Consider the following 18488-nt stretch of genomic DNA (forward strand, 5'->3'; position numbering starts at 1 on the left):
CATCCCTCTTTTCTTTATCCTTTTTAGTTTTTCTGAATAGAAAGGCCCCACTCAGGCGCAACCTTTTTACTTTTGTCCTTCTTACGTCATCCGACTCCGATGGCACGTTGCACTTCCCCGTAACCTATTATGCTTTTTTATATCAATAAAATTGGCAAGAAAGCATTTCTAGTACACAAAGCAAAAACCTTTGGGAAAAAAAAAAATACTACTCTAAAAGATCTAGAGCGAAAGAAAAGGAAAAAATTACTTTCGCTCTTAGGCGGTATACTTGACATTTTGGGAATTTTCTTTTAATTTAGTAATTAAGAAAATGATTTTAAGTATATTAGCATATTTTTTTATTTTTTAAAAATATTTAAATATATTAAAAAAATATGAATAAAAAAATAAAACAAAAAAAAAAAACAAAACCGACAAGGGGTCAAGATTAGGGGCCCGACTCGAAAGAAAAAGATAGCAAAAAATAGATAGAAAAGATAAGAGTTTGGAAAAGATGTACTTGCTTTGGTGATGCTTCACGTTGTTTGTCTTTCTTTTTGTGGGACTTTTACTTTAGAGACCAGAGGGTTTTGTGGGTCTTGCACAGAGAGAGAGAGAGAGAGAGAGAGAGAGTCTGAAAAGTGATTTTTGGGGTGAAGGGTAAAAGGTCTCTTTTTATGCTGTATTTATGTGTTTTTGGAGTTGGGAGTTGTGGCTTCAGAGTTGTTTGCACTTTGCAACAAATCTTTTGAAAGTTTCAGAACACAAAAAATGACTAGTTCTGGAAACACGTCCTCTGAGGCGACGACTGAGGATCCTGGCATTAAGCTCTTTGGCAGAAAGATTCATTTGCCGGAATGTTCGATTCCGGCCAGGCCGGATGTCATGGTACTGGTTGTTGTAACACGTTCTTTTCTTTCTTTTCTGTTTTTGTTCTTCCTCTTGAAATGATATTTTCCATTTTGCTATTTCCGTTTCATCTAATGGTACTTGATGAATCATATTTTCTGGGTTTTCCCTTGTTTGGTGTGCTATGTCTTTCGCTTTTGTGTTTATTTTTGCTTTTTTTTTTTTTTTTTTTCTTATTGCTGCTATCTGAAGTTATTTTATTTGTTGAAACGAAAGCATTTTTGTGAAAAAAAAAAAAAGAGAAGAAAAGAGAAAAGCACTTTCATGCGGCTCCTCTTTATATTGCTATAAGAGTATATAGCTATAATTTAGTCGAGTTCAAACGAGTTGTGACTGTTCGAGTTTGACTCGATTATACTCGAACCAAGCTGGAATATAGCTTGTGACTCGACTAAAAGTTGAGCCATTTAATATCCAATTCTTTAGAAATAAAAAAAGGCGAAAATACATTTTGAGAAAACCAAAATAAAATTAAAAAAGTTAAAATTAAATAATATTGATTATTCAAAATATAAAATAAATTATACAAAATTTACGAATAAAAATAAAAATTTGTTTTTCATAAAACTACAAAATTATAATGAATGAACCTTATTATCTAGGAAATAGACATAAACTCTAATCAACTGACAAACCTTCAATTTTTGAAGGAGTAAACTTTTATACACATTGAAAAATATTACGATATATTATTATCTAGCATTCAATTTAATTAAATTATTAGTGTTGGCATATTAACTATATAATTAGTTTGTTAATACTTGCACACTACAATCTTATGCATGTATAAGGTATTGGTATTTATGCTTATATATTTATATGTTATAAGCAATATCTATCATATTCATATATATATATGGCATTGTTGATAGGATTAAGTCCTAAAATGGTTCTTTTGGCTTGCCTTTTGGATAGATCGGTCCGTATATTTCAATTTTGATACCTAGCAAAAGAAATATTAATTTTTAACTTTTACTTCACATTCTTTCAACTTTGATCATTTTAAGCATTATGTAATAAATCAGTTACGAAATGTTAAAAAAGTCACATTAGGATGAATGACTGAACAACTATTGTGAAATTGATTAATTATATTAACCATTACAAGAATTTTACACAATCTGATATCGAGTTTGTGTCTAACTTTTACCATTTCCATTAACATATTAACATATAGATACACAAGCACACGCATGATTGTGTATACTGCACGAACGCACAATCATATTATAAAACTTAATTGGAGTGAAGTTATATGTGCTTAAACAGGCTAAGTCAAGCTTATAGGAGTTTAATTGCTTAAATAAACTAGCCTATGTTTTTTTTAAGTTCTATTCATTCAAGAAGTGAACTTAATTTAGCCTGGATTTGAGTTATTCATGAATGATTCAGTTTGTTTATATATCTACAGACAAACCTAATATTTCTTTTTCTTTCAAATCTCATAAAATTTTGTTATGTGCTAACATAAAATAAATGAAAAGAAAAATATATTTTTAGTTATAAAAAAAGGAGAAATATATTTTTACTTGTAAAAAAAGTTATATTCCCGATGTCCTTGTTGGGCCAGTCTGTCATAATGGCACGGTTCAAGTCCCATATTTCTGGCTAAGATTGACTGTGATACAATTTGTAATACCCAAACGAAGACCCAAGCCACATTTGGGCCCATGCTATTAGTCAATGATACAAGTGGAACCACATTGGAACTATTATAAAGAGCAATAACTTCTCATTTCTAAGCAATGTGAGATCTCATACACTGCCTACCTCCTATCACTCAGTATGGGGGGTATCACATATATACCCTCCTACCCGCTCTTAATCGATATATTAAAGTTTATATAATTTTCATTTGACACCATGCAAGTTGCAACATAATCAACGAATGTAGAACAAAGCATCAGTATACACCAAGGAAACCAAACAGCAGAACAAACACAATAATATCAATCCAAAGGAAGCCGCAAACATGTGTAAACCAATAATTAAGCACATATCAAACCAATATTCCAGTACACACCCTATCTTGAAACATGCCGTGCTGTAAATCACAAGATATCAAGAGGTCGAAGGAGTAGAATTCAAAATAAAGAAGCCAAAGAATAAACTGAATAGTAGGTATGAATGAAGAAGAGAGTGACAAATAGTTTGGACAAAACCTCACTATTGGTACCGAAATAGATAGTGTGTTCTCAGGAGATGAATCCTATCATTAGAATCTGACAACACTAACCTTAGCTCTCAGATAGAAAATGAGGAACGATAGCTTGCATAATTTTTTGAATTTTGCAAAAAGTTTGTGAACGAGTTTCTCTGGTCTCATTGATTGGGAAAAAACTTGTCTGAAGTTCTGATTCTGAATTTGATTTATGCAGTATGGAACAATAGGGAGGAGTCTTTGTAATGGGCATGAACAAGGGATTGATAAAAGTTTCAACTTTCAAGGATACACTGGAATAGACAAACAATTAACTTCACCAAGATAGCTCGCATGGTTTGATACCATAAAATTTATAATATGTTCAAAGGAAGAACAAAGAAGGGAGAGAAGACTGGGAATTAAGTTAGGCCTAGAAGTCTACAGCTGAAACTTAAAAGAGTCCAATGGGCTACCTCTTTCTTACTAACTTGTTATGTGTTTGTGTGCATTACAAGAAGGGTTATAAGCAATATAAGGTACTAGAGAAAGAGGTAGATAAGGTACTCTATTCTGCAGTATGGCAGCCTAGGGCCAGATGGTTTTGGATCGTCGTTCTATATTTCTTGTTGGCATATTGTGAAAGAGGATGTGGTGGAGGCAGCTAGGGAATTTTTTTTTCTGGTGTTTCGCTTCCCAAGTTTTATGGTTCTTCATACATTGTGCTTATCCCTAAAGTCCATGATCCAAAAAGCTTTGATAAATTTAGGCCTATTAGCCTTTGTTCAGTGGCGTATAAGATTTTTTTTCGAAGATGTTAGTGTCCCGTTTGAGTGCTATTTTGTCGAGATTGATTTCTTCGGAACAAGGGGCCTTCATTCCAGGTCGTAATATTTTTGAGAATATTTCTCTCGCTCAGGAGATGGTCCATGTTATGAATAAAAGATTGTTAGGAGGGAACGTTATGGTGAAAATTGACATGGCGAAAGCTTATGATAGAGTCCATTGGGAGTTCTTGCTGAAAGTTCTTAGTGGCTTTGGTTTTTGACAACAATTCTATAATCTGGTAAAGGAGTGTGTAACTTCTCCTTGGTTTTCAGTGATGATGCATGGGTCGTATAAAGGTTTTTTCCAACCTTTTCGGGGCCTTCGGCATGGGGATCCTTTATCGTCGTATCTGTTTATATTGATGCAGGAAATTCTTTTGAGGCTTTTGCGGAAACAATTTGAGGAGGGTCGTATTGGCAAGTTTTATCCTCCTATGGGGGCCCCTATGGTTTCGCATTTGTTATATGCTGATGATATCCTATTTTTCTTAATGGAGAGAAGCGATCTTTGCGTCTACTTGTCTCTACGTTGGCCTGTTATGAACGTTGGTCTGGGCAGCGCATTAGTAGAGAAAAATCTGCCATTTTTACTTCGGCCACTATTAGTATTGCTCCGAGGCTAGGATTGGTACGTTTAACTGGTTTTGCTGAAGGAAAATTTCCTACGACGTACTTGAGGGTGCCGTTGGTGCAAGGTCGCCTTAAAGCTTGTCACCTTGATCAGCTGCTAGTAAAAATACGGGCAAAGGTTGCGGGCTGGAAAGCCAAGTTGTTGTCACAAGCGGGGCGCTTGATCTTGCTTCAACATGTCCTAACTAGTATGCCGTCTCACCTTATGTGTTGGATGTTCTGCAAATTGTGATAAAAAAAAAATAAATTCCATTTTCTATACTTTCTTTTGGGGGGAAGAGAATGGAAAAGCTAAGGCTAAGTGGTGTGCTTGGTCTAGGATTAGTAAGCCTACCCAAGAGGCCGGTTTGGGTCTGAGAGATTTCTTGGAGCTTCAACAAGCGCTGCATATGAAGATGGCTTGGCGTCTTCTGTCAACGGAGTCTTTGTGGTCTCGCTACAGCAACTACATGGGATTTTATTCGTGTGAGAGGGAACCATTTCGCATGGATGGATTGGATCTGGAACAACCGTCTGCTGAAGTGGATCTTGATTTGTATGTGGCGAGCTCGATTTAAATGCCTTTCAGTTGACAACAAGGTGTAGGCCCGTGGAATTGAAATGGCATCCAAATGTGAATGTTGTTCTTCACCTAAGAAGGAAACGATGGATCATGTGCTGGCGACCGGTCAAATTGTGGAGAAAGTATGGTGTCTTGCTTCTTTGGCGCTGGGAATCTCTTGTATGCATGCTAACAGTTGGTGGCACCGAGTGGCGGTATGGTTTAATTGTGCAAAGAAAGGCACCAAACGGGGTGTGTTGATTGGTCTTGTACACAATATAATTACGTGGTGCTTATGGAGAAGGCGTTGCAAAGCCCGGAAGGAAGGCGTCCAAGAAAATCCCATAGGTGTTTGGAGGGTCCATTCGGTTTTGGCTAGGCACTTTGGTGAATGACTTGGCTAACTTAAAGATATCTCAGGTTGATTACCAGATGTTGAGTGCAATGGACATCCCGATTCATGTTCGTGCGGTGCAGAAAATTCCGACGATTGTGTGGTTGAAACCTTCTTGTGGTTGGTGGAAACTAAATGTGGACGATAGTTGTCGTGGGAATCCAGGAAACTGTGGTGGGAGTGGAGTGCTATGGGATCACAGGGGACATATTAAGGCTGGTTTCTCTACAACATATGGTTTCGGTACCAACAATGAGGCTGAGTTACAAGCGTTGTTGCAGGGAGTTAGATTGTGTAAATCTATGGCATGTACGCACGTTATAATGGAATGTGACTCTAAGATTGGTCGATTTCTAAGATTGTGGTCAATTGGTTGAAAAAGAGATGTTGTTTGTGGTATCTTTGGGATTACTGGGATGATCTTATCCAGGAATTAGATGGCTTGCACTATCAGGTGGTTCATCAATTTAAAGAAAGGAATCAAGCGGCTGACTACCTAGCACAGAAAGGTGAAGAGGGACTTACTTGGAGCTTCTGTCCGAGTGGTGGTCTCCCAAGAGAGCTAAGGGGTATTCTTAGATTGGATACACTGGGTTTACCGTCAGTAAGGAAGTCTGGATGTTGAGAGCTCGTGTTGCTACAGAGCTTTTCGATGGGGTGTTAGTTTGATTTGCTGGGTTTTATTTCTTTTTTGGTTTTAAGTGATTCATAGGTTTTTTCTTGTTTGTTGGAGTTGTCTTGTTGTTTGGAATGTCTTATATATTTCACGAGTCCCACGGTGTTCCTCTGCCAGAAGTAAGAGATTTTAATAAAATTGGGAAGGGGTCACTTTTGGACATGTGACCCCGTCTCTTTCTTAAAAAATGAACTAGGGTATGGTATGATTGCTATATGGGGGAGGATACAAACGAATGATAGTTGACTGAGAGTCTACATGTTATAGATCAAAAATGACAAGTCAAGGATTGTGAAAAAAAGAAAAAGAAATCAATTACTTAATTAGGGCAATTAATAAAGCCTATTGGCTTATTCTTAATTAGTTGTCTTTATTCTTATTACTGATAAAAATCAAAAGTTGTCTTTATTCTCATTAATTGACTCTGTGCTCATGATGGATCAGTACTTACAAAAAACAAAACTCCCAAAAATAATTAAAAAAGGTTAGGAGTTAGTTTGTTCATTTTTCGGAGTCTTTCACTCTACGATTACCTCTTTTAAACAAAGGGTGTTTTGGATTTTCAGGAATCTTGCTGTGATACAACAAAAGTAGTAGTAGACAACTTATGGAAGGCACAGAAGCCATCTGCTTCAGGTGATAAGAATGAAGAGCCCCATACTCCTGTACCGGTTGAGGCGCCAGTAGATCATATGCCCAAGGAACTGCAGGTGGAGTCTAATACTGCAGAAGAAGATAAAGTTTTTAAGAAGCCAGACAAGCTACTTCAATGTCCAAGATGCAATAGTTTTGACACAAAATTTTGCTACTTCAACAACTATAACGTCAAACAACCCAGGCATTTCTGTAAGAACTGCCAGAGATATTGGACAGCTGGTGGAACAATGAGAAATGTTCCGGTGGGTGCTGGGAGACGAAAGAACATGCACTTAGCTTCTCAGCACCGTCAAATAATGGTATCCTATAAAGGAGTAGCAACGATGAGGTCAGAAGCCCTGGATCAGATGGGAAATGGGACATTTCTAAAATTTGGTCCTGAAGCAACTCTTTCTGAATCAATAAAGACTTTTCCTCACTTAAGAAAACAGAAACTATGTGTTGAGATGGGTTCTGGAAATGTTGGAGAAAATAAAGAGCGTCCTTCATGCAGATTGTCCATGACAGCTTCCAGTAATCAGGGAAATCAATCAAGTGAAAATATTGTACAAATGGAGAGAGTTGGTTCATGGGATCATGTAACAATGCATTCTTTGGATTGTTCCCCTGTTCCTCAATGGGGTTTCCCTTGGACTGCAGGTTTGCATAATGCTACCTCTGTGGCAACAGAAGAAAATGCTTCTGAGTGCATCACCATACCAAATGGCAGTGATCCATATCCAGGTCAGTGTTACCCCACACCAAGGCTTGCAGTTCCAGGTTTTCACCCTCCAAGCATTCCGTTACAGTTTCTACCGGCATCATATTGGGGTTGTACACCAGTTTGGCCTGCCGGAGCAGGGAGCGTGTCAATGACTGGATCTAGTATTTGCCTATCCCCATCCCCCTCTATCAGTTGCTACCCTAGCAGTGACACGACAATTTTAGGCAAGCATTCCTGAGATGTACAGATTATGAGTGAAGAGAGATCAGAGACGTGTATCTTGGTTCCAAAGACCTAAGAATTGATGATCCTCTTGAGGCTTCAAAGAGTCTCATATCGACATTAACAATTAAGCTGACATTAAGGAATCAATGCCGAAGGCATAAGGATCTTGCTAGCAAACCCAGCACAGCCCTTTATCGCTCTCATACATTTCAAGAGAGCACCAAACAGGCTCTGAGACCTGATTTGTTCGTTGAGACAGATGATCTTGGCATATTGCTGGACTCTCCTTCTGGGTAGAATGTAGCAATCGAGAAATAATGCAGAATTACTTTGATATGAAACCATCATTTACTTTAAGTCTGTTTTGACCAATGAACTCTTAGATAGGTGATTTATTAGATATTCAAAAAATTACAAATCAACAGGGAGGCATGTATGTAGTTTTCTGCTATGAGTCAATATTGTAAATGATAGATAAGAGTTGGTCGTTTTATGGTCTGCAGCCTATTTAATGAAAGACATTTGAATGTTTTGGAATTTGGCTAGATGCATTTTTGTGTTTATTCATAAAACATTTATAGATGTACGGTACAGTGTTTGCTTTACATAAGGTCTATCTCAGTATTAAATTAGAGAATTTGAGTCTTAGACTAATCATTTGAAATACAAGATAATAGTAACTAATGTTATCTAAACTCTGCTTAAGTTGTCAATACAGCTGGCATTGTTTGCTGCCAGATGCTGAGGAGATTATCCGGCTAACAGCCATCAAGCAAAGGGGAATGGATTGAACATGAAACTTGGCAGAGTTGAAGAAAGACCTTGGGAGAACATCTGCAATTTGATCATTTGATGGTTTGTACTTGGGCGTGGTATCTTTATTTATCACGTTCTTCCTAATGAAATGGAAATCAACTTCAGCACGCCTAGTACTTGTGTGGAACGCGAGGTTGCAAGCTAAACCGAGAGCACTAACGTTGTTGCACCAAACGATAGGATGAAGTGGAAGTTTAATTTCAAGGTCCTTGAATTGCATACGGAGCCAATGCAATTCAACTGTAACAACAGCCAGTGATCGGTACTCGGCTTTTGTAGGTGATCGAGAACGGCATGCTACTTCTTATATTAGCACTCGATGAAATCAAGCTCTCACAAAGATTGCAAACCCACAAGCAGACTGGCGACCACTTGGGGATGTTTGGTAAAGTTTTTCATCTCATCTCATCCTATCTCATCTTATTTCATTTTATTTTCAAGCATCACTCAAATACAAACACTTTCAAACTAATCATTACGACTTTTTTAAACAAATCATTACAATTTTCAGTCACCACTAGACTTGATCCCATCTCAACGGAGACACTTTTGGGCCATCTTCTTGCCTATGAAACTCGACTGCAACATCACACTGCTACTATCTCCATTTTCTCAGAACCTTTAGCAAATTTATCTACTCGCAATCCATCATCTAGTCGTGATTGTGGTTCTTTTTCTCGTGGCCGAAAGAACTTTGCTCACAATCGTGGAGGTCGTTCAAACAAATGCAGTCGTGGTTCTCCTGTTTTCATAGTTATTCTTTCCACTGGTCCTTTTACTTCTTCGACTAACTCTCGTCCAGTTTGTCAAGTCTACAACAAGGTTGGTCACATAGTGTGACACCCTCAGATTTCGCTTGGGATCGGAGGGACATCCGAAGTGTCTAGACATGCAACACAAGGTTACCTGCCCCCGTTCATGACATATAAGATGCAATGTTCCTAACATGCATCTAGCATTATGCAATATTCGCAGCGGATAATTTTTTTTTTTAGCAATACTATGCACTAAACTTATAATATCTCAAATACTTAAAACATAAACCATGCATACTTAAAACATCCACAATTACCATACAGGTCTCAGAAGAATGTAATCTCAAAACAACGATGACCTGACTCCATAATTACATTGCCAAAATATACTATTAGGCTAGTTCATTGAGTAACTCACCTAACTCGACTAACGATGCCGGAATACTATCCAAAGACCTAACTATGGAGGCTGCAAGCTCTGTGTTGCGTCTACGGTGTCTAGTCAACCTCCTCCACTCTGCTAGTGTCTGCTCCCTGCTCTGATCCTGACACATCGCCTATCATTCGGGAGGAATGGTAGTTGGGACTACCACGGTGAGATTTGATTACAAATCTCACCAAGTTAACACGAACTTTCACACAGGTTAATGATGCATGCATGGCAGTAAAAGCATGAATGCATAATCAAAGTCATAAGTAAGCATAGCATAACTTGATATACAACATGACATAAATGACATAACTTGAACTGAAACTGAAACTTAGCTTGACGTGACATGGCATGTATGTGAACTTAAAACATAACATGGACTAGCAACATAGCATGAACGTGAACTTCAACATGGCATGAACGTGAATATACATAATTTGAACATGAGCTTGAACATAATATGAATCTAAGCATGACATAACATAAATGTGAACTTGGAACATAACGTGAACGTGAACATGACAAAACATGAATGTGAACTTGAACATAACATCAACCTGAGCATAACATAGCATCAATGTGAACTTCGAACATAACGTGAACGTGAACATGACATAACGTGAACGTGAACTTGAACATGACATGAACTTGAACATAACATGACATAAACATGAACTTGAAATATATTCTTGTCTCCTGGGGTTACCATGATTGGCATGAACTTGAAACTTGACATGAACGTAAACTTGAACATAACATGACGTGAAACATGACTTTAATGTGAAATACATAAACTTGAAATCTTATTCAATAAACTTAATTAATAAAGTGACCATACGGGTGCTGCACAGGTCCCCTTGAGCCGTGTGTCCCTGCCGATTACCGCATCACAACACAGGTGTCTATACCAGCTGTGAGTGCGTTAATACATACTCCACAGTTGTTGTGGCCCCACGTATCCTGTGTGTCACAATTGCTGTGTCTCACGTAGTGTATGCTCCACAGTTGTTGTGGCCCTATACTTCATGCTCCACAGTTGTTGTGGCCCCATGAATTATTTGTGCCACACTTGCTATGGACACACGTAAAATAAAGTTTGGCTCCATCGGCGTTAGTGCCTGGCGCGCTTCGGTGACCAGCTAATTAGGCCTCATTCGCAACCTGTTGACTGTACTTCGTCAACCTAGGGAATTTCACACCTATTTAGACACTCCAGCGTGAACAAATGAGTTTAACTAGGATATTACCCCATCCTAGCGCTTAGGGTCATGATTGACATGAATAACTTAACTGCATATATGACATTTCGTAACGTGACGTGACATGAACGTGACATGAAGGACGGAAGTCCTGACGTAACGTAACGTGACATGAACATAAGATGACATACATGACTTACTTTGAGACTTACTTGTAACAGAAAATATTTTATAACATGGCATACATGTAATAGATATTATTTCGTAACATGGCATAATATATAACAGACAATATTCCGTAACATGGCATAACATATGACAGTGAATATTACGTGACATGAAATACATGTAACAGATGGCATACTTAACTTAACATGACATACTTGTAATGCATAGCAATGTATAGAAATACGTGATAGAATATCTTGTGTAACAGATGAATAATTCGTGATAGAATAAATTCTGTGTAACAGATAAATATGTAATGACTTGGCATGGAATATATGATAACATGCATACATACACTTCAGATCTCTTACTTATCACTCATACACATTAAACTGATAGTAAGTTAAAAGCTAACTTACCTCGATAGTCGCGTTCTACGAGAATAAGTGCGAAACACGAGGAACTGTAAGAGGGTATTCTAAAAGTTAGAAATTAATTACTAACAATTAGAAATGTGAAAAGAGGCAACTTAGAGTAAAATTATCATTTTACCCTCTACATGTGGGAAAATGACTATTTTACCCCTAACTTAAGGATTTCACATCCTAACTCCAAAAATTACCAAAATTTACATTCCTCATGTAAATTTTGTCCTAAACTCAAATATCAACTCAGAAAAATTTAAAACTATTCACAACTATGAAAAACTCACTATTGCCGAAACCTACATAGGCCATTTCTCTTGATTTTGGTTCAATTCTTTCAAAATTCAAAACTCATGATTAAACCAAAATTTTATAACAAAGATCTTCTTATCCTAAGTTTAAAAACACACTTAAAATATCCATTAGGAAAAATCTATTTATCAACACCAAACTTTTTAACAAAAAGTAAGCCCTTTAAATCACAAGTTTTGACCTTAATAAAAACATCTCCAAGAATTCCAAAAAATCAAATCTTACCTCTAACATATTCATAACATCATTCTAAGATCAACCATGCTTTAAATCATCAAACAAAAGTCACCAAAAATCACAAAACAACACTTGGAGTTTTTGGTTTTAAACATAGTCCAAAACAGAAACTTTTCTCTCAACTACATTTAATCAATCTCTTGATCCATGACTTAAAGACATGTGATCTTCAAACTAAAGCATCACATGGTCTAACAATGTGTTCTAAAGAAGATCTAACCATCAAACTTAAAATCACATGGCTAAAATTCAACAAAACATGGATCTAACCCAAAAAATATCAAATCTTAGGCCAAACCAAAATCCTCTTGCATAGAAAAATCATATCTTTAAAAATAATACTAAATATCTTCGAAATAACATCCTAACATGTATATAAGAGGCTTAGGACCATCATATAAAAATATCAAAGCCTTTGGAATAAGATTATACCACAAAATATTCCAACTTTCACAAAACAAAAACTGCTTTTCCACTTCCAGTTTTCAAGTTTCTAAATCTAATGAAATATATCATCAAGAGCTTTATCCATGCAACAAAACCTCAATGAAAATTCATAAACACATGCTAAAAACACTCCATAAACTTTTCGGACCAAGATATGTCCATTAGCTTGGTCAAAAATTCCAAAACATATCATACTCTCCAGTTTCAAGCCCAGAATGACCTTTCCACGGTTAAAAATACTTTTGACTGACCAAAGTAGCATGGATTGAGACTTATAAGATATCCACGGAAACTAGACTCAAAGAAGAACAACTCTAATGAAGGAGTTATTGTGAGGAAATACCTACAAGGGGTCTAGAATGGCCACGTAAAAATACACAGAAATCTGCCCGAGAAAGCATTTTTGGGTTTCTCTCTAAGAACGGAGAAAAGAAGTGATAAAATGGAGAGAAGTGTGTCTTGCACGACTTTAGACTCCTGGAGGGGGAAGTTATGGGCTTGAATGACCCTTGATTGGAGGTGGCTAGGTGACATAAAGTGGAGAATAGTGAGAGGCATGGACTGCTTGCAGCAGCTTTGAGAGATGGAGGTTGATGGAGTGGAATTCTCTTCACATCAAGACACTAATAGGTTGCAGCCAATGGCAGTGGATGGTCTGCCATGTGGGGGAGAAAACATCTTCAAGAAGCCTTGCCAAGGTGGCCAATTTCATGGGCCTTGGTGGGTCCCAACCAAGTGGGCTTCAATTTGGGGTTTAAAGGGGGTTTGGTTAGGGTTTGAGATGCTATCAAGCCCAAAACCAATTTTTCTTAGCCCACTCAATTTTCCAAGGTTTAAAAAGTTAGATAATGATGTCATGACAAGGATTTGATTAATTAATAGTATGTGGAAATGATTTAATCAAGTGATTAAACACAATGCTAGAAATCGGATTAAAAAGGGTTTGGAGGCCAACTTAGGGTTTGGGGAAAATGTTTAGGGTTTTGGTTTCAAACTTTTGGGGTTTCAATTGGATTCCAACCATTTAGAGTTTTTCTAGGGTTGAAACCCTCTTTGGTCTGTCACAATTTGGTTGAACAGATGAAACAAGGTTTTGCTTAGGTGGCATGATCTCACACCTTGATTTCCTTCACAAATCCATCTAATGGCTCCTCATGGTGCCAAGTGTCTAATACTATTCACTATGTGTGGCTAAGATCTTGGCAAGTGTCCAAATAAAACTTCTCTAACCTAATTTGGACATTTCACACTGTGATTTTGAAAACACTGCACTGGGTGCGCTTATCGAGATTACTATTTACTTCGAAAAAAATGCATAATAAACTTAGTACTGAAAAATCTTAAATATTCATATTAACATGTAGTAAAAATCGTTTACCGAAATTCATCCCCAAAGTGCCCCTAAAAATAATTTCACAATTTTGAACAGTCGTTTCGTCCGAAATTATGAAAATGGGTTATTGCGCTATAAAATCCTAAATAATCCACTGAGTCTAATGCGTAAACCATAACGCATTCTGACACTTCTAACTACCTCAAATAATTAAACTCATATATTTAGCATCATAGTGAGTGGTAACACTGACTATGTTGACAGACTAAAACCTGCGCGATTGGTCGATTCATAAAAACTTATGGGGTTTTCACGAGGTTCCTAAAGTCAATAGAAATTCCACAGGTGAATTTCTAGTGGGCTGTTACACATAGCCCTTACATGCATCTATGACTTTAATCAGGCATACACCATAGTTGCACCTGCCTCAGCCCATTACAGTGCCTCTACTTATGCCACCGATGGTGCTTGGTATCCTGAACGACAGCTACGAATCACATAACTAGCGAGCTTGCCAACCTAAATCTTCAATCTACAGACTATCAAGGTCCTAATCAACTACATGTTGGTGATGGGTCATGTGACGCCCCCAACCTCTGCTTGGGATGGAATGGAGACTTAGAACGTCGGGATATGTAACACAAGGTTATGTACCGCCGTACATGACAGTTAATATGTAATGCATCCTAGTATGCAGCTAGCAGTATGTAATAATCATAGCGGAAATAAAAGTGAAAGTATAACTTATGCCAGAATAATTAAAAACATCACAATTTCATTAATAAACATCAAGTTCAAAATACTAATGTAGCATAGACTTAGTAAAACTAAGAGTTAAAGTCAAATCATCCTCTTCATACGATCTAAAGCATGAAGGACTTGTTATAAACATCAGGATTAAATCAAATCTCCTCTCAAGGTCTGGCTCCTCCTCAATTAGTTGAATTCAGCGCTCTATCTATCTTGATTCCCTTAAGACCTAGCACAACTTCTACCATTCCAAGTTGTAACGCACGTCCTTGTGGTGGGACTTTTTATAAAATGATTTTAGAAAAGGATGACGAGAATTACCGTTCGATTTAAAACTTTTTACTTCTGTACCCAGGGTGCAAGACTCTACGTTATAAAATAAAATATGCTTTGAGAATAAGAGGTTTATTGCGGAAAACATTAATCTTTAAAATAAAGGGCCTCTCATACAATTAAACTCTCATGTCTAGACTTCTGTGTTCTTCCCATGGGTAGTGTCCGTCCTGATGCGTGCTGCTCATTTGATTCCTGTGGGGGGAGGGGCATGCATAAAAACTAAAATGAGTCGATAACTCGTAAGCATTACTTCATACAGTTAAAATATAATAACATAAGTTTTCATTCATGCATTTATTATACCATACATACTATACGTATATGCATGCATGCGTTCGTTCGAAAACATCATTGGACGAGGTTTTTCTTCAAAAATGAGTTTTCTTTTCATAAAACGTTTCTCCATTCAGTGCCTTCATTTTTTAAAGAATGCGATGCATTCATACGTTTATACATTGTTTCTGATCACTTTCATTGGTCGGTACATACTGTTACGCCCCGTGTGTTGGGGTTAGCAATCTTCCTTTGGACCTGGACTCCACCCATGGCCACGGGTTGGGAATCCCTTTTCAGTCAGGGGGCAGCACTGGGTGCACTACTTGTACTACTTACCCGGCATTGCAATCTATCCATTCATTCGATACCCTTTTTCATTCATTCATGTGGCTGTTATGTATTTTTATACATTAAACGTTCAGTCCTTTTTTCAGTTCATTTCAACTCTATATTTTCAGTTCATGAAAAACGTCGTTTAAAAGCATGGGCCTAGACATCATCTTTCATGGCATCATTTAAAGCATCAGTTCATGGCATCCTTAAAACATCGGTTCATAGAGACCTTTTAAAACGTATACTTTCTTCGTATCGTTCAAAGCATCAATTAAAGCTTGGGGCAGAAGCCTCAACGTTTATTTTCGTGAAAAATACACACAATAGATATAGTGTATAGTCATCCATTCACATGCCTACAATTAATACTTTCGGTGCGTAAAAAGGGGCTGCCAAGAAAGGGTTGTACATACTTTATACCTTTGAACACTTAGCATGTTTTCGTGAAACATCTTTCGTGTCGTTTCCTAAGGTATCACAAAGAAAAGCGTTTCGTTTTCATTTCTTATATTTTAGAAAGCTCTAGAAGAGTATGAATGCAATACTTACTAGGACTCCATGCTTCTTTCATATCATGCAGTCCATTCATGTGCGTGTAGATGGCAACCTACATGTATACACATAACCTTGACGTCATTCTCTATCTAATGCATAAGCAACTTAAACTAGAAATAGAGCTACACATCACTTGGAACACTTTCCTTCTATCTCGTGCTCTTACATGCCCTTTACTATGCTAAAACTTTCGGGATCTACTTACGGTCACTACCTCTTCTGAACTCAACGTTCTACTACAAGTGCTCATCCCCTAAGGTGAACCCACAATTCACCTTAGGATTAAGACACTAAGACCTTCGTCTTACTCTTCCTGTTGACCACATTCTAAAGCATGATTCCGACTGACGGAATCACGCATCTCAATCCTAGACAATACACCCGTCACTGCCTCCATGCATCTTAGCTCACACTAAATCCTCATTCCCATCCATACAGGCCACACGGCTCTAAGCCAACTCTGAAGCTTAAGCACTGTGTGAGCATGCTTAGGACAGATTACCCATTACATACGATGAATCCGTCTGGCACATGTGTCTCATCAGATTACACATGTACCTTACCCCTTCATCACCTAAGACCAACATATAACACATTGATCACATGCTCGTATGGACAAGCGTCATACGCCGATACCAACCTTCTCTTAACCCGGCTAGCATGACTCTTCATGCTACCCGTCCCTTTGACAGTTCATCCAAACATTTAACACGATAAGACTCCATTCACAACTACGTCTTACGTCACGTCATATAGCTCGAGACTACTCTCAAGCTACACCGTGACCGTTTCACGTCACCTGACATCCCGCTACGTCATTTCTATGCCAACTCCTAACTCATCACGAGTATGGTCCCTCACATGCTCCTCTCACATCGTGACATCTCGTCACGTTCCTGCTACGCCATTCCAATACTAACTCATCACCCATCACAAGCACAACGGCTAATAACCATGTCACTTTGTGACATTCCCTAGTCATGCTTTCACTGTGCACTCTTACACTTGTTCTGCTACTTCACACATGCTCCCAGCCATAAGTCAAACACTGTGACACTTGTCACCTCAGACTACAAGCCACGTCACAGCTACTTCAGGACAATGTTCCATAGTTCCCGACACTACTCACCACGCTCTACGCCCATCAACCACACAACCATCCTTATCTCTGCGATACGCCACATGATGTGTCGTTGCACCTCATGGAGTGCACTCCACGTATATTCTCTTCACACACACTATGCCACATCACCACTACGGCATACATGCTATATGGAGCATCACTCCACCACATGGAGCACACTCTACGTGTACTCCCTTTACTCACGCTACGTCACACAGAGTACACTCCAGGTGCACTCTTCCCATTCCACATGCCACGTCACCAATACAGTACATACTCCACAACCACACTACACAGCACAGTCCACAACTCTTCACAACACACTTCCCAACTATGCCCAACACTTCACATACATAGCACATCACATCTCCATACTACACAACGAACTCCACAATACTAACAGCACAGTTCACAATACTAACAGCACAGTCCACAACCTAACCAATCAACTAATAACATAAATAACGAGAGATAGAGGGTTATACCATCGACGGGATAACCTGTGCGTTGCTCGTTGATCGTCACAGTCGATGACGTCAGAAGGGTCGTACGTGGCGACTAACCCACTCACAATGGTTGTTTGGGCATTTGAATAGCTAAGTGTGGTCTTGGAAGGGATCGTGGTAGCCTCTTGGTGGCGGTGAGGGGGCGTAACACGGCATATCTAGCCGTGTACAGTGGGGGTTAGGAATGCACAGTGGCTATCCACCACATAAGGTGGTGGTTCTGGAAGGGGCTGAGCATGGAGGGGCTTGGAAGGACCTCGACGAGGTGATGGTGGTGTCAGGGTGGCGCCACGGTGGCTCAATGGTAGCATATCTAAGCCGTGTGTGAGGGAGAGCCCGTGAAAGAGTGAGAGAGAGTGGGCATGCGTGAGGGGTAGATCTGGGCTATAGGTGGTTGTGGCAGGCTGATGGTGGCCAGAGGAAGCTCGAGACGGTGGCTGGCCGCCATGGGTGGCAACGCATAGCAGTGCAAAGGGGAGAACCCGTGCGTGGGGGAGGAGTTTCGTGCGGCTGAGGAAGGGCTATGGGCTTCGAGCCAAGGGGAGGAGGAAGGGGGAAGGCTCAGGGGGCTTGTGGTGGTGCTTGGTGGCCGTGGGTGGCCATGTGCGGCGATGGAAAGGGGCTACACACTGTGAAACTGTGCGTGGGTTGCTCTGTGTGTGCGATGGGGAAGGTGGTTGTGAGGTGGAGGCTGGGTTCGGTGGCGAGGGCTCACTGGCATCAGAGGAGGCCGTTGGTGGTGGAGGTGAGACCGAGCGGCGCACGGCAGCGCCAGGCTGGGCAGAGGAAGAATCGGCTAGGGA

The 18488-nt window shown here is 39.0% G+C and overlaps 1 protein-coding gene across 1 annotated transcript; it reads left to right on the forward strand.

The window, feature by feature from the left end:
* Positions 1-538: 538 nt before the first annotated feature.
* Positions 539-8221, forward strand: LOC121266503 (cyclic dof factor 3-like). The gene is made up of 2 exons (XM_041170345.1): positions 539-870; positions 6666-8221. Exons 1-2 carry the CDS (start codon positions 754-756, stop codon positions 7695-7697), a joined length of 1149 nt encoding a protein of 382 aa, XP_041026279.1. The 5' UTR covers positions 539-753; the 3' UTR covers positions 7698-8221.
* The last annotated feature ends 10267 nt before the right edge of the window (positions 8222-18488 follow it).

Source organism: Juglans microcarpa x Juglans regia, chromosome 5D, assembly GCF_004785595.1.
Source record: "Juglans microcarpa x Juglans regia isolate MS1-56 chromosome 5D, Jm3101_v1.0, whole genome shotgun sequence".
In the NCBI taxonomy this organism is placed as follows: Eukaryota; Viridiplantae; Streptophyta; class Magnoliopsida; order Fagales; family Juglandaceae; genus Juglans; species Juglans microcarpa x Juglans regia.